The following is a 24,913-nucleotide window of genomic DNA, read 5'->3' on the forward strand; positions in this document are numbered from 1 at the left end:
GAAGGCGGAAGGGGTAAGATTGACGTGTCCCGAGCTGCCCTTTCGATTGCCGGGAGGGCCCCGCGCCGGGCGACGCACTAGCGGAGAGTCGCTGGGTCTGCAGAGGTGGGCCGAGCCTCCAGCCGTAGAAAGTTCCTCCGGCAGCACTGAGGTGAGCCGAGCGCGATGTTTTGCGGTGCGGCCGCAGCCGCTGTGATCAGGCACCGCGGCGGCCAGCCCCGTGGAGGTCGGTCGTCAAGTCCTCTCCAGGCCCCCCGCTAGCGCGCCGCTTTGGGGGAGACCCCGGCTGGAGCGCAAGAGCGGCTACGGGGCCGCAGAGGCCTCCTCGGCCAGCCCTTCCCGCGCGGAGAGCACCCCGGGGCTACAGCGGGAAGGTGCCGGAGGTGCGGGGCCGCGTGGCGTTGCCATGGAAATGGGCTGGGGCTCGCGGGGAGGTCCCAGGCAGGATGGCTGCTGGAGGGGGGACCCCAGGTTCAGAGGACTACAAGAGCAGAGGCGGAACTTAATGTTGGGGCTAGAGAGACTTGGTGTGGTGTGGCGGTGGGGACGGGGGGTGGTGGTCTCCCAAGGGATGGGAGGAAAGGCCAGGGGGAGGAATTGGAGCCATCGGCTTCAGTTCGAAGAACCTGACCTGGGGCGTCATTTGATCCCTGGTTCCCATAACTGCAGGACTCCCTCGAACAGGTTCCGCTGCCTTAAGGATGACAGTCCTAGGGCACCCTCGAAGTTGGAGCTGCCGGTGGTGGCCGCTCCTGCTGCTGCTGCTGCTCACAGGCCGTGAGCCGGGGGTGGAAGGTGTGACACACTACAAGGCCGGCGACCCCGTCATTCTGTATGTCAACAAAGTGGGACCTTACCATAATCCTCAGGAGACTTACCACTACTATCAGCTTCCAGTCTGTTGCCCTGAGAAGATACGCCACAAAAGCCTCAGCCTGGGCGAAGTGCTGGATGGGGACCGAATGGCAGAGTCTCTGTACGAGATCCGCTTTCGGGAGAATGTGGAGAAGAGAGTTCTGTGCCACATGCAGCTCAGTTCCGCACAGGTCAGCCTCTCCACAGTGACTGGGACTCAGCCCACCCTCCCAGGACCTTGAGTTTATGGTTTTCAAAGCACCTTTATGGAAATGATCTGATTTGATTCTAACTACAACTTTATGTGACAGGCAGGACAGTTGGTTGATACAGAAACATCCTTGCTCAGAAGTAACTTTTTTCGAGACTACATAGATGGTGGATTGCAGAGTTGATATGAGAGCCCAGGGCTCCTGACTCGAAGCTTCTCTGTTGATCATAAGGTCCCAACTCCTACGTAGTCATTTTTTTCCATTCCTACCTCTCAGCTATGTTAACTGGCTCCTTTACACTCTGTTTTGCCTGTCATGCTGTTTTCTTCAGCGATTCCTATCTTAGGGCATTTTCCCTTGGTCTACTCTAGGCCTTCCTACACCTTCTCCCTCTCCTTCTAAGGCCTTCATCCTGACAAATGATACTTGTTCATTTAGGAGAATCACAACATACTAGGGTCTGATCCCGTGGCTCTCAGCAGAGGGTTTTTGTCTCTCAAGGGACATTTGGCAATGTCTGGAGATATTTTTGATTGTCGGGATTGGGGGCTGCTGCTGACATTTAGTGAGAAGCCAGGGATGGAGCATCTTACAATGCGTAGCCCCCCAACAACAAAGAATCATCTAGCCCAAAATGTCATTAGTGCTGAGGCTGAAATCCTGCTCTAATCCATTGCTTGGGGAGGCCTTGTCTGACTCCTGACTTGCTCTCTGTAGGTGGAACAGCTACGCCAGGCCATTGAGGAACTATATTACTTTGAATTTGTGGTGGACGACTTGCCAATCCGTGGCTTTGTGGGCTACATGGAGGAGAGTGGCTTCCTGCCTCACAGCCACAAGATAGGACTCTGGACCCATTTGGACTTCCATCTAGAATTCCATGGAGATCGAATTATATTTGCCAATGTCTCAGTGCGGGACGTCAAGCCCCACAGTTTAGATGGGCTACGGCCTGATGAGTTTCTAGGCCTCACCCACACCTACAGTGTGCGCTGGTCTGAGACATCAGTTGAGCGTCGGAGTGACAGGCGCCGTGGTGATGATGGTGGTTTCTTTCCCCGAACACTGGAAATCCATTGGTTGTCCATCATCAATTCCATGGTGCTTGTGTTTTTACTGGTGGGTTTTGTGGCTGTTATTCTCATGCGTGTGCTTCGAAATGACCTGGCTCGGTACAACTTAGATGAAGAGACAACCTCTGCAGGTTCTGGTGATGACTTTGACCAAAGTGACAATGGCTGGAAAATTATCCATACAGATGTCTTCCGCTTCCCTCCATACCGTGGTCTGCTCTGTGCTGTGCTTGGTGTGGGTGCCCAGTTCCTGGCCCTTGGCACTGGTGAGGTGATAACAGTTAATCAGGGATTTCTTTCAAGGGGTAGCACTAAGTAGGTGGTTTGTTCAGAAAAAAGATCAGATCTTTTCTGTTCAAGTTGAGGGGCAGACCTAAGGGGTGGGATGGCTCTAGCGAGGATGCATATATTCTGTTGTGGGTTTTCTGGACAACAGAACTGGGGGATATTGGAAGCCCTGGGTCTGGGAGAAAGGGGGCTGGCTGATCCCTCTGAAGTGGGATAAATGAGATCTAACACAGGCTTTCCACTACCACCCTGCAGGCATTATTGTCATGGCGCTGTTGGGCATGTTCAACGTGCACCGTCATGGGGCTATTAATTCAGCAGCCATCTTGTTGTATGCCCTGACTTGCTGCATCTCTGGCTACGTGTCCAGCCACTTCTACCGGCAGATTGGAGGCGAGCGCTGGGTGTGGAACATCATTCTCACCACCAGTCTCTTCTCTGGTATGACTGCCTGTTTCCTGGTGGGCCAATTTAGGAACTTAGAACACATTGTGGAACCTGAGATAGAGTCCAAGTAAGGCTTTAAGGGAATGAAAATAGGCAAAAGAAACACTAAAAAAACTATTCAAAAAACAAAAATGCATTTTTTTCCATAGTTAAAAATGATTAAGCCCTTAAAATGTTCTAAGCAGCATGATAAGCACTTGACATGCCTTCATCTCATTTAATCCTCATTACTGACTTTATGAAGTTGGTACTCTTGTTCCCATTTTACAGATGAGGAACTTCAGCTTAAGGCTGGTTGGGTAACTTGCCTGAGATTATACTTCTAAAAAGCAGGTTTCATAACTAGGCAAATTCTAGAGCCTGTATTCTCAACCATTCCACTGAAATAACATTTTTTAATTTATCTTTTGATACTCCCTTTCTTTTTCCCGAAGCTTTTTAAATTTGGAAGTGGGCTACCCCACTCCAGCCTTTCAAGCCAGCTTGTCCTTTCAAAGACAGTAATTTGCATTCTGAACCTTTTGTGTTTCCAAATCAAGTGTCTGATTTTTGTTCCATCACATTTACATTTGAACCAAAGCTTTCTGAAAACAGGGCCTTAATTCAAAGGAATGTCTCATACTAGGAGTCAGCCAGTGCTATGGCAGGACAAGTCCTTGGAGGCAGGTGGATTTGTCATTTGTAGATCATTATGTAACGGGCTTGCCTTGATCCTTAATGATAATGGGTAGTGGAGGGAGTGTTGGTAAGCCAGGGAACAAAGAACAAGACATGAAAAGGGTGGAGTCAGCCTGGGAGCAGGATGTTTCACTCCTCACCCCTTTAGGTCCAGTCTGATTGGTGCTCCCAGGGATGTAGCTCCTAGTGCTGACCCTCCCTCTGGGGGCCCATCCCTGCAGTGCCTTTCTTCCTGACGTGGAGTGTGGTGAACTCCGTGCATTGGGCCAATGGTTCAACACAGGCTCTGCCAGCCACTACCATCCTTCTGCTTCTAACGGTTTGGCTGCTGGTGGGCTTTCCCCTCACTGTCATTGGAGGCATCTTCGGGAAGAACAACGCTAGCCCCTTTGATGCACCTTGTCGCACCAAGAACATCGCCCGGGAAATCCCGCCCCAGCCCTGGTACAAGTCTACGCTCGTCCACATGACTGTTGGTGGCTTCCTACCTTTCAGGTATCCTCCCTTTATTCTGTGGCCATCACTCTCAGGATCCTGACCTTAACTTTCCCCTTCCCTACTCACCAGTACCCTAACCCAATGTCAGTGATGGTCCCAGGTTCAGCTGTACCATTAAGAGATCACTAAGTGGTTCCTCCTTTCTCCAAGCAGGAGAATCATTTCAAGTATGAGGGTGTCTTAATTTGAAAAGCTCTCCAGAGACATTGGTCCTTTCACTGTCTTCCTAGTTTCTGACCTTAGTGACACCATGTGGGGCTTAAAACCCTTTTGATTACTCAATTTGTTGAGTACCTTTTCATGCCAGGCAAATACAGTGCAAAACAGAACAGACAAAATCTCTGCTCTCAACCTACCAAAGATGTTCTTGAAACGAAAGCAGCTAATCATAGGTTAAAAACAATCCCCATCAAGCCAGGAACTCCAGGGCAGGAAGAGGCGAGGGCCCACTTTCCATAGTGACCCGGTAACACGGAAGGGTGGTGGCTGGATTTGGCCTGGCCGCTGCGCTGGCAATGCACACAGTCCTTTAACTGCTGTCTACCATCTCTTCTCTTGACAGTGCCATCTCTGTGGAGCTGTACTACATCTTTGCCACAGTATGGGGTCGGGAGCAGTACACTTTGTACGGCATCCTCTTCTTCGTCTTCGCCATCCTGTTGAGTGTGGGGGCTTGCATCTCCATCGCACTCACCTACTTCCAGTTGTCTGGAGAGGATTACCGCTGGTGGTGGCGATCTGTGCTGAGTGTTGGCTCCACTGGGCTCTTCATCTTCCTCTACTCAGTTTTCTATTATGCCCGTCGCTCCAACATGTCAGGGACGGTACAGACAGTAGAGTTCTTTGGCTACTCCTTACTAACTGGATACGTCTTCTTCCTCATGCTGGGCACCATCTCCTTTTTTTCTTCCCTAAAGTTCATCCGTTATATCTATGTTAACCTCAAGATGGACTGAGTTTTGGGTGGCAAAACTATTGCTCTTTCCCTTTCTTCATGCTGCCCCCCCATTCATACCAACATCTCTTCGATTGAGTGACTGACTTGTGTGGTGGTTTTGTTGCCTTCCCCTTTGCCCTTTGGGTCTCCCTTCACCAGAGGGCCTGGAAATTATAAATCTCTATTATTATAAGGAGTATATATTTGAATTTTTTAAGTTGCGTTTAGTTTTGGGCCTGATTTTTCTTTTTACAATACCAAAATAAAATTTATTAAGAAAAAGGTTTGGTCTGGCTATAGGAACTCATGCCCTGCCGTTAAGGGCAATGTCCCGTAGGAAGCCGGGTCGGCCGCGAAATGCACGGAACTGGAATTCTCCGCGGAGCTTTGGAACTGTCTGCTGGGGGAACTTATATTACCAGGGCCCTGTTTCCGCGGCTCAGCCGGCGCTCGGCCCAACGGAAGTGGTAGAGCCCGAACTCCGCTGGAAGCGAGTTGAATCACCCTGGTGACGGGAGGGGCGCGGAGTAACGCCCTTTCCGCCGGAAGCGGGTTTCAGAGCCTCCACGTGCTGTCCCTCCCCCCTCCCGGTCCGCAGCCGCGGCTCCGCTGCTGCCATGGAGCCCGCTGGCCTGGAACAGATCCTGCGGGAGCTGCTGCTGCCGGACACCGAGCGCATCCGTCGGGTACGGGGCAGGCGGGACCGGGCCAGGGCGAGTAGGGGATTGCGGGAACGGCCCGACTCTGACCCTCAGCCTCTTCCCAGGCCACCGAGCAGCTCCAGATCGCTCTTCGGGACCCCGCCTCCCTGTCCGCGCTCTGCGAACTGCTGGCCTCAGGGGGCGACCCTCAGGTGAGGCTTCTGGCCCTTCCCGCTGAGCTGTAGTGAGCCACATGTCAAGTCCTAGCTCCTGCCCTCGGCCATCCGCTCAGCATCTTCGTGCCCCGGTCCTCACACGCCCGCTTCCTCGTCCTTCCCCGGACCCCCAAACGCCTGCTTCCTCGTCCCGGCCCGGCCCCTCACGTATCTGCTTCCTTGTCCCAGATCCGCCAGTTCGCGGCCGTGCTGACCCGCAGACGACTGAGCACCCGCTGGCGTCGGCTGGCGGCAGAGCAACGGGAGAGGTGGGTTGGGCCAGGGGCGGGGCGGGGCCAGACTGAGGCGGCTCCTGGGTACCAATCTTCTGCCACCTGTGTTCCAGCATCAAGTCCTTGGTCCTGACGGTCCTCCAGAGAGAGACAGAGTAAGTGCCTACCTGCCACCCCCCGGGGTTCTAACAGACTCCAGGCTGAGACCTCCGGGTTTGTAACTTCTTTTTCAGCTCTAGGCTGGGTCTTGGGGGGCAGGGACTTTGGTTCTAGATCAAGGGTGGAGGAAGAATTTTTCTCAGGATGTATTAAAGACTAAAGTTCTTGAGAGTGGGCTGTGATGGTCTGGCAAACTCGAGTCAGAGAATGGAACTGAAATTCAATATGAGGTCAACCCCACCACGCTTCTTTTTTTTGTTTGTTTGTTTTTAAATTTTATTTTATTTTTAAACTTTACAATATTGTATTAGTTTTGCCAAATATCGAAATGAATCCGCCACAGGTATACCTGTGTTCCCCATCCTGAACCCTCCTCCCTCCCCATACCATCCCTCTGGGTCGTCCCAGTGCACCAGCCCCAAGCATCCAGTATCGTGCATCGAACCTGGACTGGCGACTCGTTTCATACATGATATTATACATGTTTCACTGCCATTCTCCCAAATCTCCCCACCCTCTCCCTCTCCCAGAGTCCATAAGACTGATCTATACATCAGTGTCTCTTTTGCTGTCTCGTACACAGGGTTATTGTTACCATCTTTCTAAATTCCATATATATGCGTTGGTATACTGTATTGGTGTTTTTCTTTCTGGCTTACTTCACTCTGTATAATAGGTTCCAGTTTCATCCACCTCATTAGAACTGATTCAAATGTATTCTTTTTAATGGCTGAGTAATATTCCATTGTGTATATGTACCACAGCTTTCTTATCCACTCATCTGCTGATGGGCATCTAGGTTGCTTCCATGTCCTGGCTATTATAAACAGCCCACCACGCTTCTTGTTTCTGAGTTGCCATCTTCTGTGTCCCAACTTGGCAGAGACCATGTGCACACACCTGGAGGTTTCTCTTCTGGCCATCCTAGGGAGACAGAGCCATTGTGTACAGAAGGGGAGTTGGGTGATATAGGGTGGGGAATCTCTCCTGTTTGCAGGCATTCTGTGAGTCTTAGCCTGGCCCAGCTCTCAGCTGCCATTTTCCGAAAAGAAGGCCTGGAGGCCTGGCCTCAGCTCCTGCAGCTTCTTCAGCACAGCACACACAGCCCCCACATCCCGGAGAGAGAGGTACTGTCACATGGTTGGTGGGAGGAAGAGACCCAGAGGCTGGATAGACTCTAAGCTTTTCCCTCTCAACCCTTCTTCCTGAGCAGATGGGGCTTTTGCTTCTAAGTGTGGTGGTGACCTCCCGACCCGAGGCCTTCCGACCCCACCACCGGGAGCTTCTTCGACTTCTGAATGAGACCCTTGGTGAGGTGGGCTCTCCTGGGCTCCTCTTCTATTCCCTGCGCACTCTGACTACCATGGCCCCTTACCTCGGCATTGATGATGTGGTGAGATGTGGGCCCTTACCTTCCTTGGTTCCTGTCCTCGGGCTTTCGTGTCCTTCCCCTAGTGCACGCAGATCTACTTGAGATTCTTTCCCTGGTTTTTGTTCTGCCTAACAGTTGAGAGGGGATCCTGTGGGTGGCTGTCCCTGGACTCCTCCTATGTCCAGACTTTGAGGAAGCTGCCAGTTTCTCGGGCTGGAGATTAGGCTGTGTCATGCTGTCTGTGATTCATCTCATCTTGTGTCCTCCAGCCTCTTGCGCGGATGTTGGTGCCCAAGCTCATCGTGGCCGTGCAAACTCTGATCCCCATAGATGAAGTAAGGACATTTGGGTGGGAGCTCTGTTGGAAGGAGGAAGGTTGCAGGAGTGTTCAGCCTGATCCACTAAAGAAGAGCATAATAGGCCTGTGACTTCTCTGTTTGGTAGGCAAAAGCCTGTGAGGCCATGGAGGCCTTGGATGAATTGCTGGAGTCAGAGGTGCCCATCATCACCTCGCACCTCTCAGAGGTCCTCACATTCTGCCTGGAGGTGAGCCTGGGGTCAGCACTGTCCTTGCTGCTTGTTCTGCTGGGAGCTTCCTTGCCTGTTTCTGACTTGAGCTGGTCTCTGGGCAGGTGGCTAAAAACGTGGCCCTGGGTGATGCAATACGTGTGCGTATTCTTTGCTGCCTCACTTTCTTGGTCAAAGTCAAGAGCAAGGTGAGTTGCCTTCTGACACACATCAACCCACCCCCATCTCCTCCTCTGCCTCACTCCTGGGGCTTGCTGTCCTTCTGGGGATGTATAAAATACCATAGCTAAGGTGTTCCAGATTTGGCCTGGACTCAGCCCAGCTCTTGGCTTGGGGACTGGGAATCTCCTGCTGGACCCGTTGTAGCCTGGAAGGCTAGAATTTTAAACGTGAGCCCATCTTGGGAGCAGATTCTCAGGACACCCTTCCATCCTTCCCCTTCAGGCCTTGCTGAAGAATCGCTTCTTGCCACCCTTGCTGCACACCCTTTTCCCCATCATGGCTGCTGAGCCCCCCCTGGGCCAGCTGGATCCTGAGGACCAGGATGTGGAGGAGGAAGAGCTGGATCCTGGGCTGGTAGGGGAGACCCCCAAGCACTTTGCTGTTCAGGTGCGATAAATGTGGAGGGTCCGGTGGCTGGGCTGTGAGGTGGTTGGAGAAGGTTGCGGAACAGAGATGGAGTCCGGCTGGGTCTTCCTGTCTTGTTCCAGGTCGTGGACATGCTGGCACTCCATTTGCCTCCTGAGAAGCTCTGTCCCCTGCTGGTAAGTGTGGCTCTGTCCTTCCAGTGCTCCTAACCCCAGGTTTGCCTAGTCCCTCCGAGGCTGAGGATGTTTGGGCTCTGGTAGGCGTGGCAGGCTCTTGCTGGGGTCTCAGGAGACTGCCATCTGCTCCCCTAGATGCCCATGCTGGAAGAGGCCTTGCGGAGCCAGAGCCCATACCAGCGCAAGGCCGGGCTCCTGGTATTGGCGGTACTCTCCGATGGAGCTGGCGACCACATCAGGCAGAGGTGTTTGTTCCCCTGTCTTGGAGTGAGGGTGGGCCATGGTGAGGAGGACCACACCGCCCATGGCAGTCCTGGGCTGCGCTTGTGCTTCAGCCTCATCATCAGTAGCATCTGCCCTTCCTCTCAAACGTCCTGATCTGGCAGATCATTGTCCATACCCCAGAGGCCGGTGCTTACCGTCTGGTGACAGAAAGCTTGGTTTTCCCAGGGGAGATAGCAGCCTGGCTCAGCCCAGGGATCTCAGGGCCTGCCCCTCAGACTCCATTGTCTTGTCCTGCCCCATCCAGACTGCTGCCCCCACTGCTGCAGATTGTGTGCAAGAGCCTGGAGGACCCGTCGCAGGTTGTGCGCAATGCCGCACTCTTTGCCCTGGGCCAGTTCTCAGAGAACCTACAGGTCAGCAAGGCCGCAGGGGGCAGCCACCATTCCAGAGTTCCCACCGCTCCCCCAACCCCCTGCCCCGTCCCAGGAACCAGCCTCCCCTCAGCTCATCCCTCTGTATACCTGTTGCCCTCAGCACTTAGACGCGTGCCCTGCAGCTAAGCTGACTCAGACCCCCTTTCTCCTCCCCCCAGCCTCACATCAGCAGCTATTCTGGGGATGTGATGCCACTGCTCCTCTCCTATCTAAAGTCAGTGCCTCCTGGGCACACACATCACCTGGCCAAGGCCTGCTACGCCCTGGAGAACTTCGTGGAGAACCTAGGTAGTGAGGGCATTTGGGGGTGTGAGGGAGCGGATGGGGCTGTGGTTTTGGCCGAAAGGGCAAGGATGTGCAGCTCCATAAACCACTGCCCGTGGTGGGGACAGGTGTGGCAGGGAGACAGGCGCGGTGGGGCCACAAGGCGGATTGGCCTGGAGGCAGGCATGAGAACCTTGGTTGCTGGAGGGGTGCCCTTTCCCACAGGGCCTAAAGTGCAGCCCTACCTTCCGGAGCTTATGGAGTGTATGTTGCAGCCTCTGAGGACCCCCAGCAGCTCCCGGTCCAAGGAGCTGGCTGTGAGCGCCCTGGGAGCCATTGGTGAGTCCGAGGCAGGAGGTGGGCGCCCAGGGTTCACTCACCGTTCACTCACTTGCCGTGCCTGTGGCAGGTATCCTGGCTCACCTGCCGGCTCTGAGTCTGTCCTTCCATCCATAGCCACGGCTGCCCAGGCCTCCATGCTGCCCTACTTCCCCACCATCATGGCGCACCTGCGGGAGTTCCTGTTGACGAGCCACGAGGACCTGCAGCCTGTTCGGATCCAGAGCCTGGGTTAGTGAGGGGCTCCTGGCAGGTTTCCCGGGGCCAGGGAAGGGCCAGTGCTCACCTGATGTTCACAGAGATGGGCTCCGGGGCAGCACAGGTGTCTTCCTTCCCTCGCACTGTACCCAGGGGTGGGAGGGTTTCTGAATCCCCCTCAGCTACCTCTAGTTCCCCAAGCCTCGGTCCTGCACATCTCTAGCCTAGAGCTCCTTGTGCTAACCATGCCCTTGCCTCCGCAGAGACGCTTGGGGTGCTGGTGCGGGCAGTAGGAGAGCCCATGAGGCCCCTGGCTGAGGAATGCTGCCAGCTGGGGCTGGGCCTGTGCGACCAGGTAGACGATCCTGACTTGCGGCGCTGCACGTGAGTGAGCCGTCACCCTGCCCCCACCCAGACCCCAGACCTCCTGTTCTGGACCATGGGTTCCCCGGGCTCCCCCATTCAGCCTGGCTACAGCAAGCAGGACTATACAGCTTCCACCTGCCTCTCCCAGGTACAGCCTGTTTGCAGCTTTATCAGGGCTAATGGGTGAGAGCCTGGCTCCCCACCTGCCACAGATCACCACACTCATGCTGCTGTCTCTGCGTTCCACTGAGGGCATTGTGGTGAGTGGAAGGTCAGGGGGAGGGTGTGGGCCCGTGGGGGAAGGCCACCCCTGGGATGGGAGCTCTCTCCAGGGCCCAGCTGAGCTGAAGTCCCTGCTGGGCCTCCCCATCCAGCCTCAGTATGACGGAAGCCGCTCATTCCTTCTTTTTGACGATGAGAGCAGTGGTGAGGAAGAGGAGGAGCTCATGGAGGAGGATGACGAAGAAGAGGATGACTCAGAGATCTCAGGGTGAGGCGGCTGCCCTTCTGGGCCGGGGGTCCTGGCGCAGACGGGCCCAGGGCCAGCTCTGCTCTTCCTGGCATTGATTGCTGCTGCCTGCCCGCCTTTCTCTAGATACAGTGTGGGAAATGCCTTTTTTGATGAGAAGGAAGACACCTGTGCTGCCCTGGGGGAGATCTCTGTGAATACCAGGTGGGCATCAGCCCTTCCCCAGCACTGGGAACCCCTCCTGGGACCCTCTTCTCCATGGTGTGTCTGTCTGTCTGTCACAGCGTTGCCTTCCTTCCCTACATGGAGACTGTCTTTGAAGAAGTGTTCAAACTGCTGGAGGTGAGTGGGCCAGTGGGCCGGTGAGCAGGGCCAGAGGGCTCGGGTGGGCCCTGCACACAGCGTGCACGACCTGCCTCTCCTCATGCTGCAGTGCCCTCACCTGAACGTGCGGAAGGCAGCCCACGAGGCCCTGGGTCAGCTCTGCTGTGCACTGCACAAAGCCTGTCAAAGCTGCCCCTCGGAATCCAACACTGCTGGTGAGAAGGGGAGGCCAGGAAACGGGGTGGGTGGGGAAAGGGGCAGGGTCTGACCAGGGCTTCAGCCAATCATGTCCCCAGCTCTGCAGGCCGCCCTGGCCCGGGTGGTGCCATCCTACCTGCAGGCGGTGAACGGGGAGCGAGAGCGCCAGGTGGTGATGGCCGTGCTGGAGGCCCTGACGGCAGTATTGCGCAGCTGTGGGGGTCTGGCACTGCAGCCCCCTGGGCGGCTTGCTGAGCTTTGCCAGGTGCTCAAAGCTGTGCTGCAAAGGAAGGTGAGGAGGGCAGCAGGCTGCGCGGTGAGGAGGTGGCCCCGCCCCGGGTGGGGCTAGTCAGAGACATCCCCCTCCTTCCACCCCATGGAGCCGGGAAGGGGCTGGAGAGCCCAGACCGAGCTGAGCGCCCTTTCCCGCAGACAGCCTGTCAGGACGCTGATGAGGAGGACGAGGAGGAGGAGGAGGACCAGGTGAGAGCTTCGGGTGCACACTGGGACCAGGTCATCTCCACGGGGCAGGGTGGACAGTGCACTTGGCCTTGGCCTGGGGGTACAGGGGCTGCTCAAAGATTGCTGGTGGCTCTGAACAACCAACCCTGCCCCCACCGAGGCAGTGGAGATTCAGGGAAGGCTTCCTGGCGGCGGGGATTTGGGGCAGCTTGGATCAATGGACGGGGATAGGAGAACCAGGAAAGAGGAAAGGCTGAGCTGCAAACCAGCCTAGCTTGGGAGGGGCCCCCAGTCCTGTCGACCAAGGGCAGCCCTCAGGGGAGACCACCTGCAGTTGCGGAGGAGCGCGATGGGAGCTGGTCCCAGGCTCAGAGCTGGCCCTGGCACTCCAGTGTCTGACCTGGCTCCATAGGCTGAATACGATGCCATGTTGCTGGAGCATGCTGGCGAGGCCATCCCTGCCCTGGCAGCTGCGGCTGGGGGAGATGCCTTTGCCCCCTTCTTTGCTGGCTTCCTGCCATTACTGCTCTGCAAGACGGTGAGTGCTCTGTTCTCTTCCAACCCTGTTCCTCCCGGGCCCCAGTGCCCTCCTCCCCTATCTGTCCCCGTCCCGGGCTGACTTGCACTCCTCCCCTCACCAGAAGCAGGGCTGCACAATGGCAGAGAAGTCTTTTGCAGTGGGAACACTGGCGGAGTCCATTCAAGGCCTGGGTGCCGCGTCGGCCCAGTTTGTGTCCCGGCTGTTCCCCGTGCTATTGAGTGCCTCCCGGGAGGCAGACCCCGAGGTACGAAGTAATGCCATCTTTGGACTGGGTGTGCTGGCAGAGCACGGGGGTCGCCCTGCCCAGGAGTATCCTCAGTTTGCAGGAGGGGGGGCCTGAATGCGGTTGGGAGCGTGGCCCCGGGGTTCGGGAGGAGAGCGGTCTGCCCCTGTGCCTGTTCCTTGACTTTGGACCAGACACTTCCCCAAACTGCTGGGGCTCCTGCTGCCCCTCCTGGCGCGAGAACGCCATGATCGTGTCCATGACAACATCTGTGGGGCGCTTGCCCGCCTGCTGATAGCCAGTCCCACGAGGAAACCGGAGCCCCAGGTAAGGTTGGGGGGCATCAGGCAAGGCCATGGACCCTGCTGCAGAGTGTGTGGGGCCAGGGGCCAAAGTCTTCTGTGTGTCCAGGTGCTGGCCCCCCTGCTGCATGCCCTGCCACTGAAGGAAGACCTGGAGGAGTGGGTCACCATGGGGCATCTCTTCAGCTTCCTGTACCAGAGCAGCCCTGACCAGGTAACCCCGATATTGGAGCCCTTGCAAGGGGCTTGATGCTCCAGTCTCATTGATGGGCAGAGTTAGCGTCAGTTGAAGCTGCCCTTCTCAGCTTTCTCATTAGTATGGCAGGATTGGCAGCCAGGACTTTAATGTGAGAGAATGGGCTTCCTCTTACCACGTAGCATTTTTCCTCAGGGAGCCTTCGTTTCCACCCTCTGTTCTGAGCCAGAAATCCCAGCTTTCATAAACTGATTTCCTAGACCAGGGCTCTTTCAGACTGTGCTCCATGAAGCCTGGTTCCTCTGGGCCACCCTGCCTCCTATTCTAATCAGAGCAGCTCTGCTTTCTGAATACAACTTGCCTGAACCAAGTGGCTAGCTCTGGAACCACGCCCCAGTGCTCCCATCTATCACCCCTGCCTTGCACCTTCAGAGACTGTGTTGGTGGAGCTCCTGAGTGTCTGAGCTCCTGTTGGTCTTGAGGCCAGGATGTCAATTATCTGTGGTCACAATCCCATCCTCCCGCCACCCCTCATCCCCCTGCAGAGTTACTACTACCCTGTTTCATGGGTCCTTCTCAGGGTTCACAGTTGTTTGGGATGTCTGTTAATCAGTGTCAGGCTCAAACAGCTCAGGTGGGAGGCTGCCTCTCCGGGGCTCCTGCTGCCCACCCCAGTGCTGGGGCCCAGAGGTTCTCCTTCCCCTTAGTTGGCCCATCTTTTCCCACAGGTTGTAGACGTGGCTCCAGAGCTCCTTCGTATTTACAGCCTCATCCAGGCCGAGAACAAGATCCCATCAGGTGAGGATGGCAGTTGTGGGCAGGGCTGGGGGGAGGCAGGGAGCAGCAGGGCTCGGAGGGCCTGGGGCAGCTAGGGTTGGGGGCCAGTCCTCCCCAGACGTCTCCCTCTTCACTCTCCACTCAGACACCAAGGCGGCGCTGCTGCTTCTCCTCACATTCTTGGCCAAACAGCACACCGACAGCTTCCATTCAGCACTGGGCTCCCTGCCTGGCGACAAGGCTCAGGAGCTCCAGGCCGTCCTGGGCCTCACCTAGACTGTGGGCTGCAGCTGGGCTGGAGAGAACAAAGCCTGCCCATGCCCAAGACCAGCTCTCAGCCCAGTTCCAGCTCAAGCCTTACCAAAGATTCTGGGCCTGGGCCTCATACCCACTTGGAGTCCCAGCCTTACTTGCTGCCTTACGGGGGTGTCCCCTAGGGCTGGAGCTGTGGGACAATACAGAGTCGTGACACCATTCTGTAATAAAGGCATTTATTTTCTTCTTGAACGGTAGCTCTAGGAGCAGGAAGGACAGAGATACACGTTCAGAAGGACACAGTGTAATGTAGTTGGTTGCCTGGCAGCTTTGTAAATTGGCTCTTAACTGTCGTGGAATCGGGGCCCTGGCTGGATCAGGAGGCGCCCATATGGCTCTTCTTGTTTCACACGAAGGATCTGCTGTGCGGCAAGCACTGGTCAACAGAGGAGGAGGGGGCGGTCAGAGGAGTCGCTACCACAGCCTCTGGCCCGTGTGTCCGCTCCCCACCCTCCGCGTGGGCGCACACGCTCCTCACTCACCCAGGAGCAGGTAGAAGACGCGGGCGGCCATCCTGCGGGGGCTGAGAGGTGGCACCAGGCTGCTGAAGTCGGGCTCCCTGTCGGCCTGCAGCTCCCGCGCCACTGCCCTGTGGTTAAGAACCAAGAACCGTCAGGTGAGGCCGCAGCCCGGCCACCCGTGGAGGGACGTCCTTCCTGGTACCTGTGCACAGCCTCCAGCGAGAGCAGCTCAGGCTCTGGGGGCAGCTCCACGGGCAGCTCCACGGGCACCTCTGGGAGCTCAGGCACCACAGGCAGCACAGGGGCCTCTGGCTGCTCCGCCTCCACCCAGGCCCTAGAAGAACACACGAGTTGGGCGGAGCAGGGGAGGAGGCAGCGGTGACAGGCCCGTCCCACTGCTTGCCCCTCCTGGCCAGGGCTGCGGGCAGGCCGCTGCTCACCACCGCTCTTCCGGGGGCACGAGGCTGATGCGGGTCTTCTCCTCCTCAGCTACTTCCAGGGAGAGCTCTGTCAGGGAAAGGGGAGTGTCTTGAGCTTATCTGTGTGCATCTGAGCAGTCAGGATTTGGGGTCACCTGGCTCAACTGGGTGCCACAGTGGGCAGTGACTTGCTAACGGCACTTGGCAGGGAGGGGAATGAAGATAATCAGTCTGTGAGTCCTTATGTTAAATGCACTGACAAGAACTGTCAGCAGTTGAGGCTCCACTTTCCCGGGACAGTGGTTAGAGTGGTGGTTGCCGTTGCCCCTTCTCCAGGTACTTACCAGAAGATACCATGAGGGGCCCACTGGGCTCCTGGGCCTCCCTCAGGACCTGGGGATGAAAGAAAGAGAGCTAAGGCCCCAAGCATCGCACCTGGGGCAGGGGTAAGGCAGGCCTGTTGGCTCATGTGGGCAGAAGGCGGCCTGTGGGACTTTAGTCAGAGCAGACGGGGCTCCAGGAAGGACTGAGGGGGCCGCTACCTCAATATCGCTCGGAGTCTCAGCCTTTCTCCTTTCCTCCTCAGCCGCTGCCTCCCTCTCAGCCTCTTCTAGCTCCTCAGGCAGCCTTCGCCTTAGTGCCCTTGGAGGTGGCTGGGCACAGTGGGTCCAGAAAGCCAGCAGTTCTGGGGGTAGCCAGCCAGCTGAGGAGAGGGGCAGCAGGGAGGGGGTTGAGGTGTGAGGAATAGGGGTGTGGAGGATCCCCTACACCAGCTCCCATCACTCCTCACAGTAAGTCGGGTTTCGGAACAGCTCCACAGGGGTCCTGATCATCCTCTCAGGAGGCTGGACCATTGGCTGTGTGCAGAGAAGGCCAGAAAACCAGTTAGGAAGGAGCTGTGGCCCTTCACCTGTAATGCCTCGTTCCAAGGCCTCTGGCCTTCCAGCTCTTCCAGGCTCGTGCACCTGCCTGCTCTGCTCATTGTTAAAATGATTTTTCAATTGATGCCCTTGGATGTGCTAGGTAGGGTCATGAAGTGCTGCATGGGCAGCTCCCCAACCCATGCGTTTTGGGGACTGTTCTCAAGATTCCCCCAGGAGTTTAGATGGCCCAGCATGCACCTGCCTCCCTCCATCCCTCCAGAGGCTGGGGTGTACTCACACACTCCCTGCAGTGGGCTCTGGTTTGCAGTTGTTCCTGGAATTCCTTCCGGGAGATCTGAGTCTCTTCATCCCAGAATAACAACTGGCGGCGGCGACGGCGAGCTGGTGGGCCCCTGGGAGGTGGGGGGACTGGGGGCCTCCTCCACTGAATGGGGAGGGGAGGTGGGGGCAAGGCTACCCATTACTCTTTTTCCTGAGGTCCTGGTGGACTGTAAATAGGCCCCACACTCCCAATCCCTAGAGGTGCCCTGGTGAAGGGCTTGGGTGGGGACTCGGGGGGTGCAGCCTCCACTGTATGAGGTTCCCATCTGGGAAGTTTAGGCTGGATAAAATGGGGTGTGGACCAGGCTACCTTGTACAAACTTGGACAAAGTCCTGTGGAAGCCAGCAGGGGCCTTGAGGAAACTGAAAATGGGTGAGGAGCTCTGGCAGAGGAGGCAGTGTGGAGGGGCACCACTCACCTCAGGGCTGACTGGGATGGGTGGCGGACGCAGCTCCAGCGGGGGTGTCACCTCTGCAACAACAGTCTAGGTCCACACCTTTTGCCCTCAAAGCCACCCAGGTGAGAAGCTAGAGGGTCCTCCCTTCAGCAAGTTGGGTTACAGGGCATTGTCTGCAGCAGCTGTGCCAGGACCCCCAGGAAGGACCCTGGTTTAGTAGGTACTCACCGGGAAATGGGACCTCCGGCTTCAGCTCCTCTGGGGCCAGGACCTCCCTGGGAAGTGGCTCTGCTGCCTCCTCCACCCTGAGGGGAAATGGGCAAGAGGATGAAAACACCCTCCCAGCGCTGACCCCTACCTGGCCCGGGGCTCCTGCCCTTACCCTACAAGAGCTAAAGGCGAGGGCGGGGGTACTGTGATCTCCCGCTCTGGGGCCCAGGGCTCCTCTTTTAATTCTGTGAAGAGAGGATCAAGCTTAGGACACAGAAGAGATGTGAACATTGCCCGGCCCAGATGGCCAGTGCCTGGGGTCTGACCGTCCACTGCCAGGCGGGTCCTACCTAGCCGACGTTCCTCTAACAAGATGGCTTCATCCTCCTCAGCAATCAGCAGGTCCAATTCTCGGCGGCTGACTTCTGGGAGGTCCAGTTCACCCTGTCAGGAGAGGTGACAATTTCATTTCTGTCTGAGAGACATGCCACAGGGCCAGGCCAGGCCAGGCTGAGGGAGCCTATGGGTACTCAGGCATCGAGGGAAGGGGTAGAGAAATGGAGGCAAGAAGGCAGGACTCTGGAGGCAGAAGGAGCGGGTACAGGGGGCCTGGGCCATCAGACGCAGGACTCAGGCCTTGGACTCTGTGTGCAGGGGGACAGCTCACCTCGATCCGCAGCATACGTATGGGCTCCGCCTCCTGGATCGTGATGGCTTCGGGGGTGACCCGAATCCTTTCTGGAGGGGGAGGGAAGTCACACAGCCTCTGTTTCTTTTCAAGTCCCCACACCCATGTACGTAAGGCAAAAACGGACTCGAGTCAAGCCAACCTGGGTTCTAGTCAGGCCCTGGCCAGTCACTGGCAGTCTGACCCAAGGCATATTGCTTAACCACTATGGACTTCACTTTCCTCATCTGTAAAATGGGCATAATAATTCCAATCTTGTAAGAATCTTGTAGTGCCCCTCCCAAGGCCTTGCTCCTGAAAGAAGCTCAAAAACAGTTATTTCTTCGGCCCTTGGGCGTTCCTCTGTCTCTCACCGGAAAGAAGGGTCTCTGCTCACCTGGCTTCCGAGGCTCTACGGGGACTTCAGGAGGGATCTCTTCAGGAACTTTCTCTGGGGTCACAGCCTCTAGAAGGTGTCGAACCTTTGGGAAGGGATGGGAACAAAAGACGGGATTCAGCTTCAGTGCCCTGCTCCCCCACTTTTACAACCTTATTCAGACAATGGACAGTGACACCCCTTTATGCCTAATCCTGTGGCACTAACAGCAGCATGCAGGCTGAACCCACTCACCATCCAGCTCCCCTTCCATTCCTGCCCCCGCCCAATCATCTAGCCTGGGTCACTTTGTGAAAGAAGTACTGCATCCTGGGGTCAAGTGTTGTCAGGGACAGAGGAAACAAAAGATCCTTGACCTTGAGGATATTGTCTAGTGGGGAGATAAGTTTGTGTATGACCCCAGCAAAAGCCAGCACAAAGAATGCTGTGCTGCTGAAACTAGCACAACGCTGTAAATCAACTGCACTTCAATAAAAGCTGGTCCAAGCTGTAGGGGTGTTAGGAGTGGATGGACAAGGACATGGAAAACCCAGTGCCGAGGGACACTGAGGGCCTGGAGGAATGGTGTGAAGACAAAGCTGCCTCTAGGTTGGTCCTGAATAGGTAAGTGCAGCAGGCTTGTCTGGATAGGCCCACCATGACAGCTGCCCTGCACTGACTCCTGTGGGGCAGAGCTGGAGCAGGCTACCCCCAACCCTGGTGCTGGACCGGCACAGAAATAGCATGCCCCTCTGCACTGTCAGCTCATCAGTCTGAGCTGTCCGAGGGGGAGGAGACCTACCTGAGGGATATCAAAGGGATCAGGCAGCATGGGAGCCACAGACATCATCCCAAAAAAGGGGTCTGGAGCATCTTCCAGAGTCTCCATCCTGGCCAGGTGGTCAGGCAGCAGCAGGCTGGGTCTGAGGGAGACCGGGGGCTGTCAAGGACTGAGGCCAAGTTCCCTTCCAAAGACCGGGTGGTCCCAGCCCCAGGGATGCACTCACAGTTCAGTCTCCACCATATCAATGCGGATCTGCAGCTGTGCCCGGTGCAGGCGCTCCAGGATATGCTGGATGTCTTCTGTGGTGAGGGAGGGCAAGCTACAGTGCCCGCCCAGGGGAGGACCACTCGGCACTGCCCTACATCCAAGCCTTCCAGCCTTACCTACAAGGTACTGGCATTGTTGAGAGTAGACCCGGATGACGCCAATCTGGAGCTGCGCTGAGAGGTAGAGCGAGAAGCGGGGCCGCGGTGCACCCGGCAGCGGGGGCTGAACTCGCACCAGCACGTAATTGAGGATTTCCTCGCTGGGGGAACAATGCCCCCCATCACTGCTGCACCAAAGACCTACAGCCTTGCCCAGCCCAGTCCATCTGCTAACCCACCCCAGCCCTGGGCCACTCTTTATGGACCTTACCAGGTCTTCACCACATTCACGTTCAGGTATTCGCGCTTCACCAACCGGCAGCCCCGCGTCGCTGCCAGCCTGGAAGAAGAATGAGGGGTGTAGAGGGAGGGGGAGCCCTCAGGTTGGGACCCCTGGGTGTCCCTCCCAGAGCACCTACCCTGGCCGGGCCCGCCCTTACCAGATGGTGGCGAAGCAGCCGGTGTGGCGCTGAAGCACATTGGGATAATAGAACATGGTCCCTCCAGGGTTTCACCCTCGTCTACACCACTTCCGTTCAGATGTCAATCCAAATTCTTCAGGGTACAAAATTTCCCAAACCGTTGGAGAGAAGGATGTGGACAGGTAGCGTGGCAGGTGGACCCAGAATGCCAAATAAAGGAACCGATGAACTATGTATGGGTGGATAAATGATTAAGGGGATAAGTAAATGGAGACAGACTGGATATACGTCAGCCCTGAGCCAGTCTGCACACCACGTGGGTGCTTCGAACTTAACGGGAGCCTTGCAGGTTGGGTTCCAGGTTGGAGATGCCAAGATTCGCGAAGGAAGAGGGTCCGAGCTACAGCCCAGGCCCGGTCCGAAGGAGAACGGGTGTCCTCTGCAGATAGGCCCGGCAGCTGACTGTTGCGCAGCTTCGGCCGCCGCCGGTCCGCTCCTGCAGCCTAGATCCCGCCGCGGGGAGCGCGTGCTCTGGTGCTTTGCACTTTGCTCCTCATTAGATGGCGCGGTCTCCAGAGCAGCCAATGGGGAACAGGGTCAACTTGGGGGCGCTCGTTCGGGGCGCTAAGTAGTCTAGTCCGAGGCAACAGGGGGCTCCCGAGGCAGGCAGCGAGCGAACCAATGGGACGAACCCTGCAGGCGGTGGGGGGAGGTTGGAGGGATTGTGAGGTGTCTGGACCAATGGGCTCTCATCCTCGCCCGGGTAACAGAGGTTCCTCGGAGGTGCTTCCCCATGGACCAATGAGTGGGGAGGAGACTCCGAGCACCGAGCCTGGTAACAAGGGTGCTTCAACTAGCAGAGGAGGTTGCGTCATGACAAGGGCAATCGCCAGGCCCTGTTTAGGGCGCCTGACTTGCAGTTAGACCTAAGCCTTTTTCCGAATCCCACGGAGCAGCAAGTGGTTGGTCTACTTTTGTGCCCAGCTTAAGGCCTATGGTGAACGGGTGTGAGGTGGCCTTGGAGCCACCACAGGTCGATGGGGAAGAAAGATCTCACAAGCAGTGAGGGACTTGCCAAGTCACTTCCTAAACCTGAACAGCTTAGGTTGTAGGCATTCCTCTCCTGGCTGTTTCCCAGGTGTGAATGTTCTCCTGGCTGAGACCTTAGTTTTGTTGGATGTAGGGCGTATTTATCAGCATAGCAAAAGCTGTTTGTCTCAAACAACTGTTTATGTGCTATAAATTGTGTGGCTGTAGTTGCAAATATTCCTTTCCTCATGCCTCCTGCACAGTCATTTCTTTGGTCTAGAGTGCACTTTTCACCCTTGACTCCAGGGCGTGCTTCTGTCTCTAAGACTCAGCTTTTCACACCATACACAAAAATAAACTCAAAGTGGCTTAAAGACTTAAATAAGACATGACACCATAAAACTCCTAGAAGAGAAGAGAGGCAAAACATTGTCAGATATAAATTGGAGCAATATTTTCTTAGATCAGTCTTCTAAGGCAAAAGAAATTAAACTCCAAAATAAATGGAACCTAATGGAACTTAGAAGCTTCTGAATAGCAAAGGAAACCATAAACAAAAGGGGAAAAGCCTACAGAATGGGGAAAAATATTTGCAAATGATGTGACTAACCCAGGCGTAATTTCCGAAGTATACAACAGCTCATACAATTCAGTATCAGAAAAACAAACAATCCAATCAAAAAAATGGGCAAAAGGGGACTTCCCCGGTGGTCCAGTGGTCAGGGTACACGCATTTCATCCTTGCTCTGGAAAGATCCCACATGCTGTGGAGCATCTAAGCCCATGCGCCACAACTACTGAGCCCACGCGCCACTACTGAGCCGACGAGCCCTAGAACCATGCCCTGCAACAAGAGAAGTCACTGCAGCGAGAAGCCCATGCACTGTAAAGAGTAGCTCCCCGCTCACTGCAACTAGAGAAAGCCTACTCGCAGCAATAAGGCCCAGCACAGCCAAAAAAAAAAAAACAAATTTAAAAATATTTTTTAAGTGGGCAGATCTAAATAGACATTTCTCTAAAGAAGATATACTGATGGCTAACAGGCACATAAAAATATGCTCAACATTATTAGAGAAACGCACATCAAAACCACCGTGAAGTATCACCTTACATCGATCAGAATGGCCATAACTGAAAAGTCTACAAATAATAAGTGCTGGAGAAGGTGTAGAGTATAGGGAACCCTCCTACACTATTGGTGGGAATGTAAATTGGTGCAGCCATAGTGGCAAACAGTATGGTGATTAAAACTAAAAATAGTTACCATATGATCCAGCAATCCCACTCCTAAGCATATTTCCAAAAAAGACAAAAAGTTTAATTTGAAAAGACACATACCTCAATGTTCATAGCATTATTTTCAATAGGCAAGACATGGAAGCAATCTAAGTGTCCATCAACAGATGAAGATGTGGGGTATATATTTATATATATACACATATACAATGGAATATATTACTCAGCCATAAAAAAGAATGAAAAATGCCTTTTGCAGCAACATGGATGGACCTAGAAATTATCTAAGTGAAGTAAAAAAAATACAATGATATGCTATCACTTATATGTGGAACCTAAAAAAGAATACAAGTGAACTTATTTACAAAACAGGAATAGACTCACAGACATAGAAAACAAACTTACGGTTACCAAAGAGGGAAGGGGAGGAAGGGATGAGTTAGGATTGTGGGATTAACAGATCCACACCAAATATAAAAGAAACAAGGACCTACTGTATAACAGAACTATATTCAGTATCTTGCAATAATCTATAGTGGAAAAAGAATCTGAAAAAAATGTACATAACCTTGTTTAGTACTTTTGAAACTAAAACAATAATCAACTGTAGTTCAATTAAAAAAAAAAAACACCTCAGCTCTTATTAGAGCCAAACTAACCCTATTTTATTTTGCTCCTTCAATCCAGGGGCTCTTAAGATTGGGGTCTTGGGAAAAAAAAAAAAGATTGGGGTCTTGTTTTTTCCTTTAGTGCCTGAAACTTAGCAAATATTTGTCAAATGAATGTACAATTGCCCTAAATTTACAACCACTGAATATTAAGGGTGAATGGGATTCCAAAATCTAGTCCAAGACTTGCCTTCATGGTGAGAAAAGAGAGTCCCATACAGACTGTTTCTGCCAGACCACACGGCTCTGCAGTGGCAGCCTGGTTGGGAACTCAACTCTTTTGAATTCCAGTGTTCCCAATCCTTCCATGGTGCCTGGCTAAACTGGTTTCTTCATGATACTTACAAATTGTTTGGATCATATATTGCCAATGTTCCTAAGGGTTCACACTGGGGCACACGTATGATAAAGTTGGGGGCATCTGCCTTTAAGGCACTTATAACCTAGTTTAAGAGATAAGGGATACAGTAATTTGTTCATTCATTTAACAGATATTTATTAAATGCCTACCATGTATCAGGCAGTCCTCCAGGCACTGGGGGTGTAGCAATGAACAAAATAAGTCCCTGTTCTCAAGGAATAGGAAAGGAGTGATGATAATCAAATAGACAAACAGAAATGTATGAGGTCATAATCTGTGCTGTGAAGAAAAATGAGGCAGCGTAACAGAATAGAGGAGTGAGGGGTGCTATTTGGGTCAGGTGCTCAGGGAAGCTCTCTGAAGAGAAGGGGGGCAAGTCAAAGTGCTTACCTGAAAGAAGAGTGTTTTTGACAAAAAAAAAAAAAAACTTAACAAGAAGCAATGAGGTCCTGAGGCAGAAATGTGTTTGGCAGGTTCAAGGAGCCTAGAGCAAAGTGACTAAGGAGAAGTATGGCAAGAGGTGAGGTTAGAAAGGTGGATAGGAGTCACATCCCCTTGGAGGCCAAGGAGAGGATTTGGGCTCCTCCCTGAGTGAACAGAAAACTATTGGAGAGCTTTGAGCAGAGGAGTGACATGATGAGATTTATGTGTTAAGAGGATCTCTTCTGTGTTGAGAATGGACTGATGGTGAACAAGAGTAGAAGCAGAAAAGATGTGGAAGGAAGCAGAAAGAAGAGGTGTGGGAGATAACTGGTTGAACAATCAGTCTTAGCGAGGGAAGCAGAGGCCAGATTCTGGAGAGAATTCTGAAAGGGATGCTAGAACCAGCTGATGGGTTGGAGGTGGGGTATGACAGAACAGGAAGTAAAGGGCCTGTGCCCCTGTGCACTCAGCACCCGACTTCCTCACTGCCTATGCAGGGCCTGTCTCGGGAGGGACAAGGAAGGTCCAAGGAGGCAGGAAGGCGCCAAAGCAGCGCTGACATTTGTCAGGTGAGACAGTAAGGACTTCCTCAAGAAGCCAGATGTCTATCTAGACTTAATGATGTAGCTGAACCACTCAAAGCTTATATAAGTGGCATCACAGGAAGGAGCTGGTTTGGGAGGTTCCTTCTCTGTCCATCTGGTGTCCTGTATGGGGAGGGGGGAGCTGGAGGCTATGGCAGTTTGGTAAGTGGTGAACTAGTTTGGTGAAGGTGAACGTCCAGAGAGGTAGGAGGCCCGCTGGCAAGTCGTCCTTGGGAAGAACTTCCAATTTGGGAGCAAGATAAACACAAAGTAAGAGAGAGAGGCGTTGGTGGATTTGGGCCCCTGGGATCCCCACAAACAGAGTGCTGCTGACGGGGCAGTCTAGGTTAGGCTGTTTGTCGTGGGGCTCTGGCGGAGCAAGGAGACCAGCATGCGAGCACCCTTCAGTGAGGGTGACAGTGCCCCAGACCCTGGGAGAGAGGCTCCAGGACCTGATCCGCCTCGGGCACGGGAGGCTCAACCCCTCATCCCTCTGATGTCCTCCATGCCAGGCCCCAGGGCCTCGAGCTCATGGTTTCAGGTCTGTTCATTGAGGCTTCCAGGTAGGAGTTCAACCCTGGGCTGAATCAGAGGCCTCTAGCCACGGGCTGTGGACACAGGACTTTCCCATGAGAGAAGGTGGCTTGGAGCCCTTCTTGGTGGCTGACCCCAACCCTCCCTCCAGTCCTGGTTGCCCAGAGGACACAGAGAGCTGGGCCCAGAACCCACAGAGCCTGGACAACTCCCTCGCCAGAACCTGTGGGTGGAGGAG

At 54.6% G+C, this 24,913-nt stretch overlaps 3 protein-coding genes across 7 annotated transcripts; 2 read left to right on the forward strand and 1 right to left on the reverse strand.

Annotated features, from left to right (window-relative positions):
- The first annotated feature begins 20 nt into the window (after window positions 1-20).
- Window positions 21-5,189, forward strand: TM9SF1 (transmembrane 9 superfamily member 1). 3 transcript variants are annotated; one of them, XM_019968284.2, is made up of 6 exons: window positions 21-151; window positions 670-1,046; window positions 1,785-2,406; window positions 2,684-2,869; window positions 3,775-4,048; window positions 4,614-5,189. In XM_019968284.2, exons 2-6 carry the CDS (start codon window positions 702-704, stop codon window positions 5,005-5,007), a joined length of 1,821 nt encoding a protein of 606 aa, XP_019823843.1. In that variant the 5' UTR covers window positions 21-151; window positions 670-701; the 3' UTR covers window positions 5,008-5,189. The 3 variants fall into 3 exon arrangements, with proteins under 3 accessions (XP_019823843.1, XP_019823841.1, XP_019823842.1); XM_019968282.2 differs by lacking the exon at window positions 21-151 and adding an exon at window positions 225-383; XM_019968283.2 differs by lacking the exon at window positions 21-151 and adding an exon at window positions 227-383 and having other exon boundaries at window positions 685-1,046.
- A 219-nt stretch (window positions 5,190-5,408) lies between these two features.
- IPO4 (importin 4) lies at window positions 5,409-14,725 on the forward strand. The gene is made up of 30 exons (XM_019968281.2): window positions 5,409-5,674; window positions 5,755-5,841; window positions 6,034-6,113; window positions 6,191-6,232; window positions 7,234-7,363; window positions 7,450-7,629; window positions 7,878-7,943; window positions 8,053-8,154; window positions 8,241-8,324; window positions 8,581-8,745; window positions 8,847-8,900; window positions 9,036-9,145; window positions 9,430-9,538; window positions 9,718-9,847; window positions 10,049-10,162; window positions 10,280-10,393; window positions 10,624-10,744; window positions 10,875-10,986; window positions 11,101-11,216; window positions 11,322-11,399; window positions 11,480-11,537; window positions 11,629-11,734; window positions 11,816-12,009; window positions 12,150-12,200; window positions 12,592-12,717; window positions 12,821-13,029; window positions 13,138-13,270; window positions 13,355-13,459; window positions 14,170-14,239; window positions 14,364-14,725. Exons 1-30 carry the CDS (start codon window positions 5,606-5,608, stop codon window positions 14,492-14,494), a joined length of 3,246 nt encoding a protein of 1,081 aa, XP_019823840.2. The 5' UTR covers window positions 5,409-5,605; the 3' UTR covers window positions 14,495-14,725.
- Window positions 14,693-24,894, reverse strand: REC8 (REC8 meiotic recombination protein). Of its 3 annotated transcripts, none has more exons than XM_070797080.1 (18): window positions 19,859-24,894; window positions 19,690-19,758; window positions 19,437-19,579; window positions 19,277-19,352; window positions 19,072-19,192; window positions 18,291-18,375; window positions 17,894-17,964; window positions 17,577-17,670; window positions 17,399-17,471; window positions 17,245-17,321; window positions 17,038-17,090; window positions 16,575-16,721; window positions 16,204-16,270; window positions 15,956-16,116; window positions 15,758-15,806; window positions 15,435-15,501; window positions 15,016-15,328; window positions 14,693-14,909 (listed from the first exon to the last, which is right to left on the reverse strand). In XM_070797080.1, the coding sequence occupies exons 1-18, from the start codon at window positions 19,912-19,914 to the stop codon at window positions 14,880-14,882; spliced, it is 1,752 nt and encodes a 583-aa protein (XP_070653181.1). In that variant the 5' UTR covers window positions 19,915-24,894; the 3' UTR covers window positions 14,693-14,879. The 3 variants fall into 3 exon arrangements, with proteins under 3 accessions (XP_070653181.1, XP_070653180.1, XP_070653179.1); XM_070797079.1 differs by having other exon boundaries at window positions 15,016-15,122; window positions 15,197-15,328; window positions 17,399-17,670; XM_070797078.1 differs by having other exon boundaries at window positions 17,399-17,670.
- Window positions 24,895-24,913: the final 19 nt, after the last annotated feature.

This window comes from Bos indicus, chromosome 10 (genome assembly GCF_029378745.1).
Source record: "Bos indicus isolate NIAB-ARS_2022 breed Sahiwal x Tharparkar chromosome 10, NIAB-ARS_B.indTharparkar_mat_pri_1.0, whole genome shotgun sequence".
Classification (NCBI taxonomy): Eukaryota; Metazoa; Chordata; class Mammalia; order Artiodactyla; family Bovidae; genus Bos; species Bos indicus.